This window comes from Aspergillus pseudonomiae, assembly GCF_009193645.1.
Source record: "Aspergillus pseudonomiae strain CBS 119388 unplaced genomic scaffold BDV37scaffold_7, whole genome shotgun sequence".
Taxonomy (NCBI): Eukaryota; Fungi; Ascomycota; class Eurotiomycetes; order Eurotiales; family Aspergillaceae; genus Aspergillus; species Aspergillus pseudonomiae.
Genome location: NW_022475999.1, coordinates 301,698 through 318,470, shown reverse-complemented (window position 1 = coordinate 318,470; position 16,773 = coordinate 301,698). Strand labels below are relative to the sequence as shown.

The following is a 16,773-nucleotide window of genomic DNA, read 5'->3' as shown; positions in this document are numbered from 1 at the left end:
CATTTATCGCAGAGTCACAAGTCAAAGCAACCTTACAATTAACATTTGATCCTATGATCTTACGCGCAAGGGAAGAAAAATACAATTCGATGAACGCAATTGCAAAAGAACCAAACGAAAATCAGCCGAAAAAGGATCATTACAGAGTGGAGTGACCGATGGCCTGTCGCATCCACAAAGAAAGTGAGGCGCGCTGTTCTGGCGGCCGGTGAATGGCTGTCGGTGCGCCCACAAGCAGATCCATCGATATCGGAAGAATCACAAACAGAATCACTAAATTTCGCGAACGTACCAAACCAACAACGCTAGACTAGATACGTTCCTTGGCTAAGAATTGAAGCTGCTAGCAACTAACCCCTCCACACCGTGGACAACGCCCTCATCGAGATCCATCCCACGGTGGACAGCTAGCGTTCGACGGGCCAATGCCCCTTTCACATCGCGACAGATCTATCGCCGCGAGATTAAAGCTGCCAGTCAGAGTCGGACAGCTAGCAGCTACATCTAATCGACTACCCTAGACCTCTGCGGTACCGTCGAGCCCGGCTGGTCGATGGGGTGCAAAGCATCATGGATGCCCTGACGTAACATGCATGGGCGAGGCACTGCTGCGGAGCGTTTACGGCGTAAGGGAGAATCTGACACCGTCGAGAACCTTCATCGCATAGGGATGATCTTCACGGGCCAATAGTAAGGTGTAGAACCCGAACGTCATCACACGGCGCTCAATGCAGCGGCCCAGATATGTACTTTTGCCTTACGTGAATCCTTGCGTACCATCGCCTGACCCTGAGAACCATGCCAGTAAGTTACTGCAGAAGAATAATGGCCTATGGCTTTGTTACGCATTTCGCCATCTTGGTCCGAGCTACTCTAGCGCTTCTCGGGTCAATGCGTGGCTTCTGTTATAGGCCTAGTTCGTAGTTCCACGATCTATATCGAGAATATACGGGAGAATCATCGACTCCATTTCATGCACCTCGAACATCCGTCTCAGGCAGCATGTGGGTACAATAACTGAATAACATCACCTAGACAACAATAAAGCGAAACTAAGACAGGTCAGATTTGTCTCCATTCTGCTCGTTGTCTCGCCCTGTTGGCTGGCTCTGAATTGGGTGAGGGGAAATAAGCAGCGGTATAGTCGCTGGGATGGAAATTGGGAGGAAATTGGAAGAACTGATTGTGAATCACGGTTGGCAGCTACCTTTGCTCCCAATGAACTCTATTTACAGGAGACTCCGTACTTGATGCTGCCCACTGAGTTGTCCCACGGGCCTATGATGAGAGGGCAGGAACAGGTTACATTCCCATTTTAGGTATCTCACAACATTCACCTTCACATTGACTCTAAAAATAACATGAATCGTGCCTTGGGTATCTTTAAACAGTAACATCATCCAGGGAGCATAACAGTGATTATCCAGACCAACCATGTGACATATCCACAGTTCCAGCCTTATGTACTTGGTTTTGCTTCTTCCAAAGAAGTGAGATGTGAGCGATGACGATCCTGCAACAAAAAAAAAGTAGCTGCTAAATACAGAATGCATACCATGTTTATGACAATGCATACCAACAGCCCAACATGACAATGGACAAGAGAAGAAGAATAATCTTTTGGAAAGTTCTAGAATGCCACGCCTTCTCAAGGCCCACAATTAGACAGCTGGACTCCATGAATCTTGTCAATGCCTGAGTGCATCCATTGACTTTCTCCAGCGAGGCCCGAAGACCTTCATCGCGAACAGAACAGAGCTGCTTAGAAAGGCAACAATCCCCAGTATAGTAAACAACCATCCGTTACCAATGGCGTCAATGATAGGAGCTGTTACCAAAGAACCGACACAGGAGAAGATGTTCCGCATGAAGTTATTCAGTGCAACCCCCGAGGAAGCCTTCTTGGGCATAAATTCCGTCAACATCGTCGTTGCCATGCTAAAAATAAGCATGGATCCTATGCCAAAGAAAAAATTTGCAATCATCTGCAGAAATAGCTCGTTAGTTCCTCTAGCCATAGAGCACGGGATACGAGAGGGGGAAAAGAAATGAACATCATACCGGCGCAAGCCAAAATACACCCCGATCTGCGGTCCAGCCATACCAAATCAACGCAGCAGGATACAAAAGAGCACCCAGCCAGGCATTCTCACGCATGCGGTCTTCGGGGTGGTAGATTAGATTGCCATTCTCATCGTATCTTTGTGCCTTCTTGGCTTCCCGCTGCATGATATTGTCCATCCATCGTCCTCCAAATGTACTGGCTACAACATAGCCCAAAGAGTTTGGGATATAGAGCAGTCCGACAAGGATCGTAGTGAAGTTGTATGGATCGCTCCCGAAAGTGTGTTCAACACTGACATTCAACACATAAAGAGAGCCAAAAGTGATACTCGCGTAGTATACCGTTAGTAAGACTGGTGGGTATCGAAGATAAAGCACAATTTTCAGAGGATCGATGAGAGCCATCTTGAGGACCTTCAGCCACTTTGTGGTGAACCCCACAACCTGCCTGGAAGAGACTCGGCTCAGCCGACGCCCAATCGGTTCCTGTTGCTCGCTACTTGTATTGGGACTAGGGGACTTCGCTGATATCAACGTCTCTGGGAGGGCGAGAAATATGAACGCGACGGTTATGCCTCCATAAGCTGCTAGGAACCATAACGTACTCCTCCACTTCCACCGTTGAGCCAAAGCACCCCCAACTATAGGAGCCACCAACGGACCGCATAATGGGCCAAGGTAGAATATTCCCATCGCACGGCCTCTCTCTTGAGATTCCCATAGGTCCGCGATTGTCCCTGCTCCGACCGCTTGGACCGAAGCTGAAGCCCCACCACTGAGCATCCGCATGACAATAAGCATGGCCATCGATTTGGAAATAGCACAGAGTACATTGAATACCACGAAGAGGCAAAAGGATGCAAGGTATATCGTCCGTCGCCCCAGCCGTTCACTAAAAGATGACCACCATAATGGAAAAATTGACATACTAAGCATGTACAAAGATATATTAAGGTTCGCCACCGTGGTTGTCGAGCTCAACTCTTTGGTGACCTGAGAGAGGGCAGCTAGACGCGGTAAATAACCGTGTCCCATCAAGACCAGCATAAAAAGGGCATCGACTTACGAAAGAGTATTGCGCTTCCCATCGGGGCTGTGGCTCCTGCCCACGCAACAATGAAAGTGATGAACCATTTCTTCTTCCGAGAATAAGTCTTCGGGTTTTCAACTTCAGCCAGGAGCGTGAATTGCCCAAAGAGTCCTCTGCGATTTGGCCTCGGCACCACAACCGCAGTATCGCGGTTTGTGCCCGAAGAAGAGGAATGGCGACATTCTTCATCTTTTCCTTCAAATGCTTGAGGTGGACGGTCCTCAGGTGATATGGACTGGAAATCACTATCCGTATCTGCGGTATTCCTTTGTGGTGGTTCCATCGTGTGCCTCTCACGCTCTCTAGGAGCATAATCTGGCGGTATACCCGCAGATGTGCCTTCTTTTTCCATGGTTCAGCGTTGCTGATATCTTGAGAATGTTTGTCTTGCGCATAAATTCAATAAAGAGTTCACTTTTGGGGAGAGATGTGATTTGATTATGGTTGACGCATATCAAGAGCTGAATTTGCCAGTTACACCTCTCTCTGTGTGACACGTCTAGGGTGGCGATGATTCCAAGGAGTCAACTGAGCCTCACAGCGGCCCAAAAAGAAAGACAACGGCGAGCAGTAGATAAAATGACACGCCTGTGTCAACGCTTTGCAGCGTGAAAATCTAATTAGCGAGATATAAGGATAGCGATATGCTCTATTATCATCCTCCTATCGGACATCGAAAAAGAGGTGAGCGGAAAGACAGACGAGCGAAGCAAAAGGATTAGAAGAGGCAAACAGGGAGAAAAAAAGAAAGTTGATTGAATTTGGAAGCTGCAACGCTTGTAGGATATTTCTTTTTTTTTTTTTTTATCAGCAATTATTATCAAAAAGGCAGGTGTAGATGGCCGATGCTAAACCCCTCTCCAACGCGGGTCGTGCTGATCTCCAGGAGTGCAGGTATGCACTGAAACTTCTGATAACCCTAGCGCCGTTATACCCCGGAGTAGGTAGGTCTTCGCAGTCTCGGTGTATCTGGTCCCTCACAAGGGTGAGTTTTGAGGATTTCTAGAGTATGATTCATATTGATCCAATTTCGGATATTTATCCGCAAAGTAGTATTCAACTTTAGGTAAGTGACAACTTTTAGAAGGTTTCTATGGTGTCATTCAAGCACCGTATAGAATCATGGATAGGGCAATTCATGGCTGCTGGCAACCCTCTCCGCCTACTCCAGAGTATTAATGGAGTAAAGGAATGTGGAACCGAATGTAGGTCAAGATATCCAGTCACAATGAAGTAACGACGTGCCGTTCCATCCGGCCCTCCAGTCGGCAGCCATGTCGGGCCCCGCTTGCGGGTTCTGTTGCGCCCTGACCATGTTTACCGAGGTCAAGCATTCCTACCCCGGACAACACTAGAAGTTGTTATATGCTATATACTAGTGAAAGACTAGAAGAGACACGCCGATGGCTTACCTGGATGTAGTTGCCTCTACCTTCTTTACCCCCTTTCAGTCCACAGCGGCCAGATCAAGAACACCATGCGACGGCTAACTATAGCTCCATCCCAATGCTCTTAACATGGAAGCTGGACTAATCCCTTCTTATTAAGGTTGATTTTGTAGATCTAACATTCCCGGTGACGAATATCATACGAGTCACGGCCATCATCAAAGAATTGTTGGACAAAAACTAGAAGAGCCCACAAATATACGTCTTAGGCATGGATCAACCCTTCAAGTCGCAGATCAAGCAGCTAACAAATAGAGAAAGACTCGGCAGGCACCAGGGTCAGAACCCAAGAATTAACCTACAATGAAAGCTAGTGTAGTGTCCGTAGATCAGCCGGTTATACTCTGTAGCTCATCTATAATGACCTCCGAACCTCTCAAGACCAATGAGAACATTGCCCTAAACGCCCAGATGCCTTCACCACAGGCCTTACTCAGTGCGTCCAGTTAATTTATTTCAAGAATTTTACCATGCCGTAAACAATAATATCATAAATAGAATCTAACCCCTCATTTGAGACTGTCCCAAAATCATACCCCCATCTGGAATACTGCATGTATGTTTCACAAGTGGCTTGGACACAATGAAAATTAAAGGCACTTATTTGAACGTGAACCATGAACTGCTACCAAGGTAGATGCAAAACGCCATTTGAGCACTATCCCGACAAACAACAAGGGATTCTGTTCCCCCTCTCCGCCCCGTCTGCATCGGTGCCCAACAGCAACAGTCGAGGATCCAATGGCCTGCCACCACCACCACCATATACGGGGAAAGCCTTCTTTATACTTCCCATGCATCTTATTTGCCATTCCAAACCCGTTACCAGGAATAGAGAGCGCAACTGATTGGCGCACATTCATATAGAAGACCAATATGGCAGAAAACCACAATATCGCTACTTATGCATTCCCATTAACCACCAACAGTCCAGACCAAACAACAACGACCCCACATCAACACAACCGTGAAACCTCAACATTACATCCTGTCCCTTAACCACACTATATGCTCAAAAATGTCCCCCCGATTCAGACTTGTATTCTTCGCTCCCCCCTCCGCCGTGCCAGCCTGCAAGACAGCGATCTTTTCTGCAGGTGCGGGCCGTTACCCCGGCCAAGGGAACTACACGGAGTGCTGCTGGACCACTCCAGGCACCTCCCAGTTTCGTCCTGGGGACGCAGCGAATCCGCACATTGGGAAGGTGGGGGAACTGGAGACTACGGAGGAGGTCAGGGTAGAGGCATTGTGCGCTAGTGAGGATATTGCCCGGAAAGCTGTTGAGGCACTGAAGAAGTGAGTCCTTGTTGAATTTTCATGGAGGGTGTTTATTCTCGCTTATCTCGTCTCGTGCATTCTCTAGGGCTCATCCGTATGAGCAGCCTTCCTATGGTGTTTATAGAATGGAGGATTTTTGAGTCGTAGCCGACTGTCGTCGTACGCTTGTGTTTTGGAGCTTATCTGTGCTAGGATCTGTGTTTTTGGGAGTGTTTCAAGATTAGACTAAATCATTAGGTTTTATATTGAAACAGTCAAGGCTGTGTATGTCTATCTTCTATCTCACAGTCGAGAGCCGGGTCTATCACCCAAGCATAACTACCGCGTGTTGGAGAAGAAAACCCCCCCCCAAACGAAAGGAAATGAGATCCCAAAAATGCTTCATTAAACGGTTGCTAGACACGAGATATATATATCAAAAGTTAAATTCGCCAAGCTAAAAAAAACAAAGAATTGGCGCCTGTATCATTCGTAGCTGGATCATAGCTCGTAAAAGTACCCTCAAAGTGTACGGAGTAAGCCAGTTTCTATTCCCATCCCATTTCTTTTCTTGAACCCCAAAGAAATGACTTAAATCAGAAAAAGAAATGAAAAGAGAAGATTTGAGACCGCACTATATACTATCACAACTGTATAATTTTGTTGCCGACTCCAAAATCTCGACTTTTCGGGTCCTTCGGAAGCAATGACGGCCGCAAAACGTATACAAACGGAAACAAAAACAACACGTGCCTCATGCAACGTTCAAGTCATAAGAACCTACTCGCTGTCGTTCTGGATTGCTACAGCTTTGTTGTAGGTTTCATATGGGGTAATGGCCCCAAGGGCACGCCGCTGGTGAGCGTTAAGAATTTCCAACCCATAGACAAAGCTGGCGTTGACCCAACCGAACCTAGAAGTCGACTCCGTTAGTAGATGTCTATCGAGAGCCTTGAAGACAAGAAGCATCTTACCCTTCACGAGGTGCACCCTTGAAATCTACACCTTGGTTTCCGTATTCAGCATCGACCCGGTGAGGGTCAATCGGCCGAGTGACGTCGTACTTCTCGACGACAACGCCGTTGAAGTCAACAAAAGCTTTCGTGATCATGTATAGCCATTTGTATGCTAGTCGCTCGGCTTCCTCCTGGTAGCCGTAGCGGAGCAGTCCTGTCCATGCCAGCATCTGCTGCGGTGCCCATCCATAAGGATAGTCCCACTGCCGGTTCGGTCGAGCTAGACTGATAACACCACGCGATTCTTCAGTACCTGAAACCAGGCCGCCGTAGGCCTCAAACTTCGGAAGGGCCTTGCTGACCAGTTCCGACGCCTGTTGAGGGGTGGCGAGACCTGCCCACATTGTCCAGAAGGTTGTGGCGCTCTCATAATTGGTCCGCTCTTGCTTATCTGTGTCGTAGTCGAAATACATCCCCTTTTCTTCATCCCACAGATAGGAGTCCATTCTCATTTTTCTTCTTCTGGCCCTGCGGTCCCATACAGATGAGGACTCACTTGCAATGTCCTTTGACTGTTCAGTACGGAACTCAGGGGGGATCTCTAGTCTATCCTTGAAATAAGTCCGGATTATACGAGCGATGTCCACCTCGTACTTATAAAGGAGAGAGTTCAAATCAACTGTAGCGATATTGGCACAAACCCTCTCCAAACGGTAGCTTGTGTCATGACCAGATTCTCGGACAGCCCTATCATGCAAAAAGTACTCGTCAAGCTCCGGCTCCTTAACAAGGCCGTTATTGTAAGCTTGAACGAAGTCATCAAATTGCATGCCATGCTTCTCAGCATAGGGTGTTAGTAGATGGATGAAGTGCGTTGGTTCAGTTTCTGGCGGTACGCCCATCCCTTCGGGGCGATACCGCGACAGGCCAGAAACTGGATCAAACCGTGGCTCGGCGGTCCAGACACTATAGTATTCCTTGATCGCAGCGAGGATCGAAGTCCGTAGGAACTCCAGAGCATCGGGTTCGCCCTTAATCCGCTCATACACTCTCAGAGCCATATCAGTCAAGAATGGCGGCTGGGAGCGTAGCAGGTAATAGGACCGGTTGGCATTCAGGATCTTTCCATAATGTTTAATACAGAAACAGAAGTTGATCACCATGGACTTCGCTAAATCCACTCTGTTGCTGACCAACAGCCCCAGAGACTCCATATAACTGTCCCATCCATACAGCTCATTGAACCGTCCTCCAGGAACGACAAATGGCACCCCGGAATATTCGATTTTCTGGGTAGCTTCATCGTACTTCTTCTCCATTGCCAAGGCGAGAAGACCGGGTTTACTGTTGAGATCCTTCACATACTCCGGAGTGATATCTGTCTCCAGTACCTGCACATCCAGACGAAGTTCTGGGTGTGCCTTAGCAATCCCTCTGTAATACTCCAGCTGCTCAGGAGCACCCGGTGGGACATAGATACGGGGTCGTGGATCGTCCGTCCAATCCTTGGGATCTCGACCCGCTACCTCGATATTGGAACCATCGATCCGCCGAGTCAGGGCGTTCCAGAAAGAATTCTTAATGAGACGAGAGAGACGAGCGACCGGGTTTTCGCTCAGACGAGCCTCGTCAAGGACAATGACCTTGCGGCCATAGTCCTTAGCAATGGTAAGTTCCTGCAGGAGGTTGGAAAGCATGTACGTTCCTCGCACATCGAATTTGTTGTATCCGGAAGACGCTGCGGTCCCGAGGGAAAGCACCTGTATCGCGGGTGAGTATTGGCATGGCGGGGCAGAGCAGCTCAACGGATCACCAAACCACGCACCTTGGGTCCTACATCCTCAATGGTTATCTGCATGTTCCTGTCCGTATCCTCCCTTTCCAAAAGGTTCTCCAACGTTTGTTCGACATCAATAAGGAATTTGCGGGGTTGAGCCGAAATCTCATCTGTAGACCACGTCCGTCAGTATACCTGACTCAGGGTCGCTACAGATAAGAGAAAAGCACCTACCGTGACTTCCTCTTCTTGCCGGAATTCCCCCAAGGAAATTCTGGATATCCTGGCGATTGAATTGGTTCAGGTTCTGTCATACACACCCGGGATGGTTAGTTGACATGGTTGGCCTTAACTCCGGGGTCCCCTACTCACCGTTGAGAACGCACGTCTGCGATCCTTGATGCGCGCGTTGGCTTCCTCGTCACCATAATAGATGTCGGGATGAGAAAAGGGATCTATGGAGTCCTGTCTGCGGTGGTTCCCATTTGACGAGCTCATCGTCTACAGATTTCTGGGAGGATCGAAAGGGAGGGAAGAGAGCAATGGGAAATCGGGGGGAAAATATTATGAAAGGGTTTCGGGAGAACAAGGATGTTTGGCGGAGCAAAACCAATGGACACACAAGGTCGGTATTGTGGCGTTCAGGCGGTATTCAACGGGTCGTTCGAGAATTCGTTTGGTATTTAGTAACTAGGATCGGTAACTATAGGAAAGAGTTGGACAAAGAAGTTGAAGGTGAAGGCGATTGATTTAGGAATAAAGAACAATTCATAGGCATCTCTTCGCAAATTGGCCACAGCTCTAGTGCGATTGTTGGCATCCTTTTTTAGTAGGATTTAAATGGGTCCTGCGACGTCACAACACTAAGGAATGAATCTATTGAAATCTATTCGAGAATCTTTCCTCCGTGGGACGACTCTTTCTCCCCCTTTGCTTTTTCCCAAGACATAGCGGTGTAGAAAAGATGAAACCAGAAAAATCCCGTGCTCCTCCTGACTCGTGATTGATTTTAAGGGAGTATCCAAGTTGTATCTTCCAGAAAGAAGCCGTCCAGTTCAACCAGCAGGGCAGCAGTGCCAGCCGAAAGGTTATGACGGCATACCCAATGTCATCGCTCCACCGACCCATAAAAATTCAAAGACAGAAGCTTTCTTCCATTGATTAATTTAATCCATAACTTGCAGCTGACACTTATTCGCACGGCCAACCCCCTCCCAACGGGCACGAGGATTTTATTATCTGTGCATTCTTATCTCGGCCTTTAAGTTTCACGTTGCTTCGTAGATTCAGCACTATTGGAGTCAGACGACATCACGCGCTCCTTTCGTCTTATCTATCGAATTCCTTTATTCTCCCTTGGGTTACCTTACACAATACATTTCCTTTACTAAGTGCTTCGCTTACACTAGTTAGCCGGGTTTCATCGCTCTACTGTCAAGGGGGAGGGATCGTAGGCCACCAAGTGGTAATTCTTTGCTGTCTATCAGAATCCATTCGCTCTAAAACATGTGTGGGTGTCTATTCGGGCGATGTATCGTCGTGTGATCCAAAACCGATGCTATTTGGTGTGATGCCGTTTCACTTTCAGGTCTCGGACATCCATCGGATCCAATTTGCCGTCCGTATACAGATTGTCTGACCCAGAATCCACTTGGTCATCAACCAAGCCTTCGTTGGGAAGTTGAATAGCCCGATCTAACTGATAGGGTAGTCCGCGGTTCTTTCCTCGAATCATCATAAGGCAGACAACGACTTTACTGAAAGTCGACAGCTGCCCACTCAAAGAAGTATTGACGCCCGGATAGCCCAAGCTGAGGCCGACATTTGCGCTATAAAACATTAACACCTCTCTGGAGTAGTCTCGGGAGCCCAGTAGCTTACTATGCAGAAATAGCCTCGAAGAAGATGGCAAAGACAGTGAGCCCCTGTTCTTCATCAACCTTTGCTCTATATCTGAACATTGAAGACGACCTTACCGGCTCAGAAGGATCCATGATCCTGTTCGATTCGGCAACGCAGATACAGAATATCCCAAGGAAGATGTACCACAGATCGAAACTGAGTTGGTTTCGCACGTGGGACAAGACGTAAGTCGTAGTGTTACTACTCTCGTCGACCTCGCCATCGCTGGAAAACATTCCAAGTGAACGTTCTTCGTAGGTATTGGACGCACGCATACTAATAGCGATAGGGAATACAGAGATGTACATCATGACGAGTAGGCTGAATTGGACGGCTGGGTTTACATCGGCAAGGTTGAAACTCGATGTCCCCGTATGCCTTGCTGATGCGGCTTGGAAGATGGCGGCCAGCACTCGCGGTCCTCCGGAAAGGGTGTTGACGGCGGGGTTATGCAGATCCAACACAACGATCAAGAGAACGTCGACGAAGTTCAAGACGAAGATAATCCCAAAGAGAACCCAAGTTGGTTTGCTGCGGAAGAGCAGCGTATAACATCGGCGAGGATACTTCAAGAGGTAATCCAAGGGTTCTCTGAGCGACGAGTTCTTTGGAGTACATTTGTACGTAGTCCAAATAATAAGACGCAGAAAAACAGGATATAGATTATTCCCAGCATATGCTAAGAAGGTCATAATCAGCATGGGAAAAGTTGCGTCTTGGAAGCTGACCATGGAGTCTGGGGTGAGGGTGAACCCCAGGTTGTTTGCCATCGTTTGCGCCGCATAAAACCCCCTAAAAGGTGAACATATATGAGTATACGCTAGGCTCTTGAATTCCGTGCCAGAATGCCATGGGAGAATCCTTCAAATAGTCCCATGATCCTGGTTGGTAATATGAGGTATGATACTGCTCGATGATGCACTTACCACCAGATATGATTCTGCCCACATTCCTTTAGGTAGTCCCGGTACTTAGGAGCAGCATACTGTATCCAACCTACTAGACATATTGCACCAATTAGATGAAGGCCGAAAAAGTACCCTACTCTAGAGTTAGTCCAATTTTCCAGATAGCTTCTTCAAGGGTAATATCGGTACCCAGCACAGTTTTGAGCAATATCTTGAGACCCCGATACTCTATACCTCCCAACCTTTCCCGGTCTTGAGCAGTTAGGTTATAGAATTTCGAGTTCCTACCAAGGGTCGCTTCTGCTGAAATACTCGGAAGATTCGAACTCTTAGATAGGGAGACAGCTTCGCGAAGCTGAGAGCCTTGAGTCTTGCTAGGCTGTGAACCAAGCACAAACAGGGAGGAGGCAACCCGTTCGAGCGGATTAGAAGTGTCCCTTAATCGGCGGCGAATCTCTGACCTGGCGTCGTCGTTTTCGACATATTCCGATATCTCTGATGTCGATGAGCCATTTGTCTATCATTCCTGCCAAACAGAAGGAATAAACCAACGTACCATCTTTGCTTGCTCTTTCGTCTACCTCTACTATAGGCTGGCCTTTGTTTCTTTAGCATCGATTTGGTCATCAGGACAAAAGTAAGATTCCTTACCTCTATCACGCTCTCGTGGAGATGGAATATATAGAGCCTTGTTGTTGTCCGCAAAGGAGATGCGACGGTTAGTTGGCTGAATAATATCTGAGTCCGGGCCATCTGGAGGCTTCGAGTCAGTTAGGCTACTTGTAAGATCGGAAGTTTAGCAAATTTTACACCAAGGGCTATAAGCACAAAGCGATGACGGGTTTCACGTACTCTTCTGGCACTGTTTGGCTTTTGCTCGAGCCTGCCACGTGCTCATTGTCCACATTGGTTTTCTCTCTGGCAGTCTGTTCCGAGTCCCGGGCACGGCTGGTGTTCAGGTTTCTGGGTTGTGCCTCCTGGTCATAGTCATACTCCTTAGGATTTATTGAACGTGAACTTGGGCGAAAGGCAGTGGGAGCTATCAGATGATTCGCTTCAGTACATCCCCGATATGAGCACCAAAGAGCCAGTTAAGTACCTGTCTCTTTCAAACGTTTCTCAAACCAGTAGAGTCGCACGATCACCACAAGGATATTGGTGAAGCACATGTTGCAAATGGTGGGAATGAAGTATACAAACAGCTGCTGGTATGTTTTTAGGTCTTTTAGATCCACACTGAACGAAGAGTTGCTCAGCGACATTCTTCTCTGTAATCACTCTTCAAATATTATAGGAAACGGTCAGACCAACACATTAAGTCCTGACACCGTGGCAGAGCTGACTCCGAAAAAGAATGCATCGATCGCGCGCAAATTGCCATAGGGGTAAAGTATAACTATCCCCGATAGGCTGCAGAGAATGATGTATGTATCTATGCTCGTGAGCGAGTAAGTCAGTATGTTACAAAAACACCTTCGGAACCTTCCGACATACAATGCAAGGTGATGAAATTCACCGGCGGCTTCCACATGTTGACTGAAAGCAATTGATGCTGGAGCGATCGATATTCAGAAATTAGGGCACACTAGGGCCAGAATCGCCGAGGGTGAAGCTGCTGCAACCAAAAGCGCAGCACAGGGCCATGGGGAATTCTTCGAGGTCCTGAGGTTTAAATAGCATATAGATCTATATTACAGTAAATAATATGACGGCTCACGTGAAACGCACCAGGGAATTGTATTAAGTAAGTAGTATCAGATTGAGGGATTAATCCAGACCAATTGCGACTGCAGCGAGCCTCAACCCCACGCGATCCGCCGCTCTGGTTTAGATCGGACCCCAGAGGATGATCGCTAACAATATAAGAGGGAATTTTCTGAGCCAGTACTTTCATCGAGCTCAAACAAATCCGCTGCACATCCCGTACAGCCACCTTGACACTTCAGCTCGAAACGAAGTCATCCGTAAGTCGATCTTAATATCAGAAGGGCTGATGGCTTGCCATCCCAAATGAATATGCTTTTTTCCCTGTTCATGGCAGATTGGCGATACTTGCCGCAAACTTCCGTCAATTATGGCATATGTGGCGCCGTTCAGTTGACACTGTTATGTCATGATAGTATGCGCACAGAGCGATGTAGATGCTCGATGATGTCAATAGGGTTCAGCATTTACTAATGCCAGCAGTATATTGGTAGACGCCCGCTAAAAAAACGTGTCTGGCTAGAAGTTTAATCTGCATGGACATTGTACATAAGCCTGCAGGTGAAGATTCAGAAAAAGAAAAGAAATGGTTCATCGATATGCAAATGGAATTTTAGGTTAAACCTTCTGTAACAGGACGCTATCTTGTTCATCACAGGATTGTGGCGTCAATGTTCTTGATATGTACAACAACTAGCCTAGATCTTACAGCTTGGCAGCAATAGCGCTACCACCGTCCAGGGTGATAGTGGCTCCATTCACATACGAACCAGCACGACTGCTCAGGAATAAGCAAGCACCGGCCACGTCTTCGGGGGTACCAATACGGCCTAGTGGAATATTGCCCTCGATCTGCTCCCGATATGTTTCAAGGGTGGCAGCCATCATCTTACTCTGAAAGGGGCCGCAAGCCAGCGAGTTTGATCTGTAGGTGGCTCTATTAGTAGGGCGTTTTATCAAATCAGAAATAACACATACGTTATGTTTCTTCTACCAAGGTGGTTTGCAAGGACTCGGCTCAGATGATGCAAACCGGCCTTACTGGCACTATAAGCAAAGGTCTCAAGTGCTGGGACCCGAAGACCATCGATGCTACCGATATTGATGATGCGGGCTGGGTCGCCCGAAGTGGCTGCCTTCTCCAGCAGGGGGGTAACGAGCCTCGTCAGATCGAAGACTCGGTGGAGGTTCAGAGTGAGAACTCTAGTCCAAGCAGAGGAAGGATATTCATCGTAAGGAGCACCCCAGTTTGATCCCGAGTTGTTCACAAGAACATGCAGCTCTGAATAGTAAATTAGTTAGTTTCAGGACGGCAGCCCAGCCGGATGCGATCTCTGAGTGGCGTTAGCCAAGAACGTACTGCTCTCGCGCTTTCCAAGCTCTTCAGCCAATTTCTTAACATCCTCTTCTTTGTAAAAATCGGCGGGGATGGCGTGTGCCTTTCCTTTGCCGAGCGCATTGAGCTCGTTTACGGCTTTGTCACAGGCCTTGGCATCACGAGACGAGATGTAAACGGTGGCCCCGTTGGCTACGTATCCTTCTGAGATCATGCGACCAATTCCCTTGGCTCCACCGGTGACCAGCACCACTTTGCCCTAGATACAGCGTTCAGTAAGGGTTCAGGGGCTTTCTTGGAGTTTCATAACTGACCTTCACATCGAAAAGGTTTTGGGAATCCATGATAACAGCACTAAACACTCAAGATTGCCAAACTGCTAATGAAGTATCGAAGTATTGTATAGAAATGGAGTTCAGTATATGTTCAAGGTGGGTGCAGTCTGGGTAATGTCAAGGATATCCAGGAGTAGATGGACTTTTGTGCCATACCTACTACTTAAAGCTCCTAGCATCCGACGGCCGAGATTACTGAGCGGAAGATACCGAGGCTGTACGACCTCCGGCGCAGGAGAAATGTTAATGCGATCATTGACATCGTTCTAGATGTCAATCAGCCCAAAAATCAAAGATCATTATAACCCCTCAATGAAATCACAAGAATATCTTATCGGAATTCTTGGGCACAGCTTGAATCTTGATATTGGATTATAAACACTCCAAGTTGGTGTTGAACCAACAGCACATTTGATGCGCTATACCTTTTTAGGATGCCGTCTAGGGCAGCCAGCCCGCAAAAGGTTTGCGGGGCTGTAACAGTTCTGTTAGATCTTGAGATGGGGTAGCAACAACAACATTTCCCACAGTTTCATAGCCTGCGTTCTTTTCAAAAACATTTTTTCTCTTCTTCTCATTTCGATTTCCAATTAGACCGATAAATTTGCTTTTGCTTTTTATCCCCAACAATAATGGAGGAGTTATTAGCGAAACACCGCAAGGAGCAAAAAGATCTCCAAGCACGTATCACTCAGAAGAAGAAATCTGCCACGAAGAAAACCCGCCGAGGAATTAACGAAGAATGCGATAGGCTTCAGAGGGAACTTTCCGAACGACACCAGGCCGAGATTGCAGAGTTAAATGGCGAGCCTGCCCCGCCCATTGATGACCTGGAAGATCTCAGTTTGAATGGTTCGGAAGAAGATAAAACACAGAAAGACCAAACCGATGGTACACAGAACCCCCCATCGATAGACAATTCCCCAGATACATCCTCTGCAACTTCAGAGTCCTCCGCCCCGTCACCGCGACCGAAGAAACCAAACCGCCAGAAGGCTCGTCTGGCACGTCGCGCTGCGGAGCAAGCGGCGCAGTCTGCCATTGCCGCGGAAGAAGCCGCAAAACAAACAAATCACCGTGGAGATGAGCAAGAGGTTATGGATGGCGTTTTTAAACGGTTGGGGTTGAAGCAGGTCGAGATAAAGCCCGATGGGCACTGTCTCTACTCCGCTATTGCCTACCAGCTGGAAATGCTAGGCCTTGGTTTGAAACCTGACCCAAAAAGAATCATTCTTGAGACCCCAACTCAGTCTCGCATCGATACGGTAGCTTCGCCTCAACACGATGGCTATAGAGCAGTTAGGGCAGTGACGGCCGATTTCATAAACGAGCACCAGGATGATTTTTTGCCCTTCATGGAGGAGCCTTTGGAACTATACACTCGCAAGATCAAGCTTACAGCAGAGTGGGGTGGGCAATTGGAGCTATTAGCGATTGCTAGGGCATATGGCGTGGAAATCAACGTCATACAAGGTGATGGAAGGATTGAAAAGATCGAAGGCGATACTCAAGAGTATGATGACGAACAGAAGAGCAAACGTATCATTTGGCTGGCCTACTATCGGCATACGTACGGTCTCGGTGAGCACTATAACGCGCTTATGAAATGATCTCAGCCACACATGCAAGTCCACATACGATTATAGCCTTCGTCGTCGCGAAACTCGGGTTCTGTTATAAACGTCTTTCTCATCAGATACTCATTTTCAAACGAGAATTCAATTCTCCTGCAGATACCCCTTTGTCGTGCCACCCATGGCACTGGAGAAGGATGTGAGGTTCTTCCTCATCGAGATCTCTAGTTTTCCGGCTTCGGTAGGGCCCGATCATATCGACCATAGGCACTGCGGATGATTCCCTTCAAACGGGTTAGGGTTGCTTCCCATGCCTTTTGCCAAACAAAATCTCCTGTTAGGTGGCAGTAGCTCGATTATAGAAGTATTCGGGGCTCGACCGATATCCCACAGAAATATCGATTGTGTTGAAATAACCAGTT

At 47.7% G+C, this 16,773-nt stretch overlaps 6 protein-coding genes across 6 annotated transcripts; 2 read left to right on the top strand and 4 right to left on the bottom strand.

Annotated features, from left to right (window-relative positions):
- Positions 1 to 1,522: 1,522 nt before the first annotated feature.
- Positions 1,523 to 3,933, bottom strand: BDV37DRAFT_239129 (MFS transporter). Its single transcript, XM_032080918.1, has 3 exons — positions 3,131 to 3,933; positions 2,062 to 3,071; positions 1,523 to 1,985 (listed from the first exon to the last, which is right to left on the bottom strand). The coding sequence occupies exons 1-3, from the start codon at positions 3,504 to 3,506 to the stop codon at positions 1,689 to 1,691; spliced, it is 1,683 nt and encodes a 560-aa protein (XP_031945552.1). The 5' UTR covers positions 3,507 to 3,933; the 3' UTR covers positions 1,523 to 1,688.
- A 1,687-nt stretch (positions 3,934 to 5,620) lies between these two features.
- On the top strand, positions 5,621 to 6,020 carry BDV37DRAFT_279178 (uncharacterized protein; the record flags this gene model as incomplete). Its single annotated transcript, XM_032086273.1, has 2 exons — positions 5,621 to 5,898; positions 5,966 to 6,020. 2 exons carry the CDS (start codon positions 5,621 to 5,623, stop codon positions 6,018 to 6,020), a joined length of 333 nt encoding a protein of 110 aa, XP_031945551.1.
- A 229-nt stretch (positions 6,021 to 6,249) lies between these two features.
- Positions 6,250 to 9,521, bottom strand: BDV37DRAFT_239127 (alpha,alpha-trehalase). The gene is made up of 5 exons (XM_032080917.1): positions 8,965 to 9,521; positions 8,827 to 8,899; positions 8,641 to 8,762; positions 6,834 to 8,575; positions 6,250 to 6,772 (listed from the first exon to the last, which is right to left on the bottom strand). Exons 1-5 carry the CDS (start codon positions 9,088 to 9,090, stop codon positions 6,640 to 6,642), a joined length of 2,196 nt encoding a protein of 731 aa, XP_031945550.1. The 5' UTR covers positions 9,091 to 9,521; the 3' UTR covers positions 6,250 to 6,639.
- Positions 9,522 to 10,150: 629 nt separating this feature from the next.
- BDV37DRAFT_268632 (putative potassium uptake transporter) lies at positions 10,151 to 12,933 on the bottom strand (the record flags this gene model as incomplete). The annotated part of the gene is made up of 11 exons (XM_032084216.1): positions 10,151 to 10,421; positions 10,474 to 10,517; positions 10,569 to 11,286; positions 11,421 to 11,535; positions 11,592 to 11,897; positions 11,959 to 12,000; positions 12,054 to 12,178; positions 12,255 to 12,441; positions 12,502 to 12,638; positions 12,714 to 12,834; positions 12,897 to 12,933. The coding sequence occupies 11 exons, from the start codon at positions 12,931 to 12,933 to the stop codon at positions 10,151 to 10,153; spliced, it is 2,103 nt and encodes a 700-aa protein (XP_031945549.1).
- A 765-nt stretch (positions 12,934 to 13,698) lies between these two features.
- On the bottom strand, positions 13,699 to 15,011 carry BDV37DRAFT_239113 (short chain dehydrogenase/reductase family). Its single transcript, XM_032080916.1, has 4 exons — positions 14,757 to 15,011; positions 14,467 to 14,701; positions 14,085 to 14,388; positions 13,699 to 14,031 (listed from the first exon to the last, which is right to left on the bottom strand). Exons 1-4 carry the CDS (start codon positions 14,784 to 14,786, stop codon positions 13,812 to 13,814), a joined length of 789 nt encoding a protein of 262 aa, XP_031945548.1. The 5' UTR covers positions 14,787 to 15,011; the 3' UTR covers positions 13,699 to 13,811.
- A 73-nt stretch (positions 15,012 to 15,084) lies between these two features.
- Positions 15,085 to 16,524, top strand: BDV37DRAFT_191320 (deubiquitinase OTU2). Its single transcript, XM_032079680.1, has one exon. It carries the CDS (start codon positions 15,410 to 15,412, stop codon positions 16,385 to 16,387), a length of 978 nt encoding a protein of 325 aa, XP_031945547.1. The 5' UTR covers positions 15,085 to 15,409; the 3' UTR covers positions 16,388 to 16,524.
- The last annotated feature ends 249 nt before the right edge of the window (positions 16,525 to 16,773 follow it).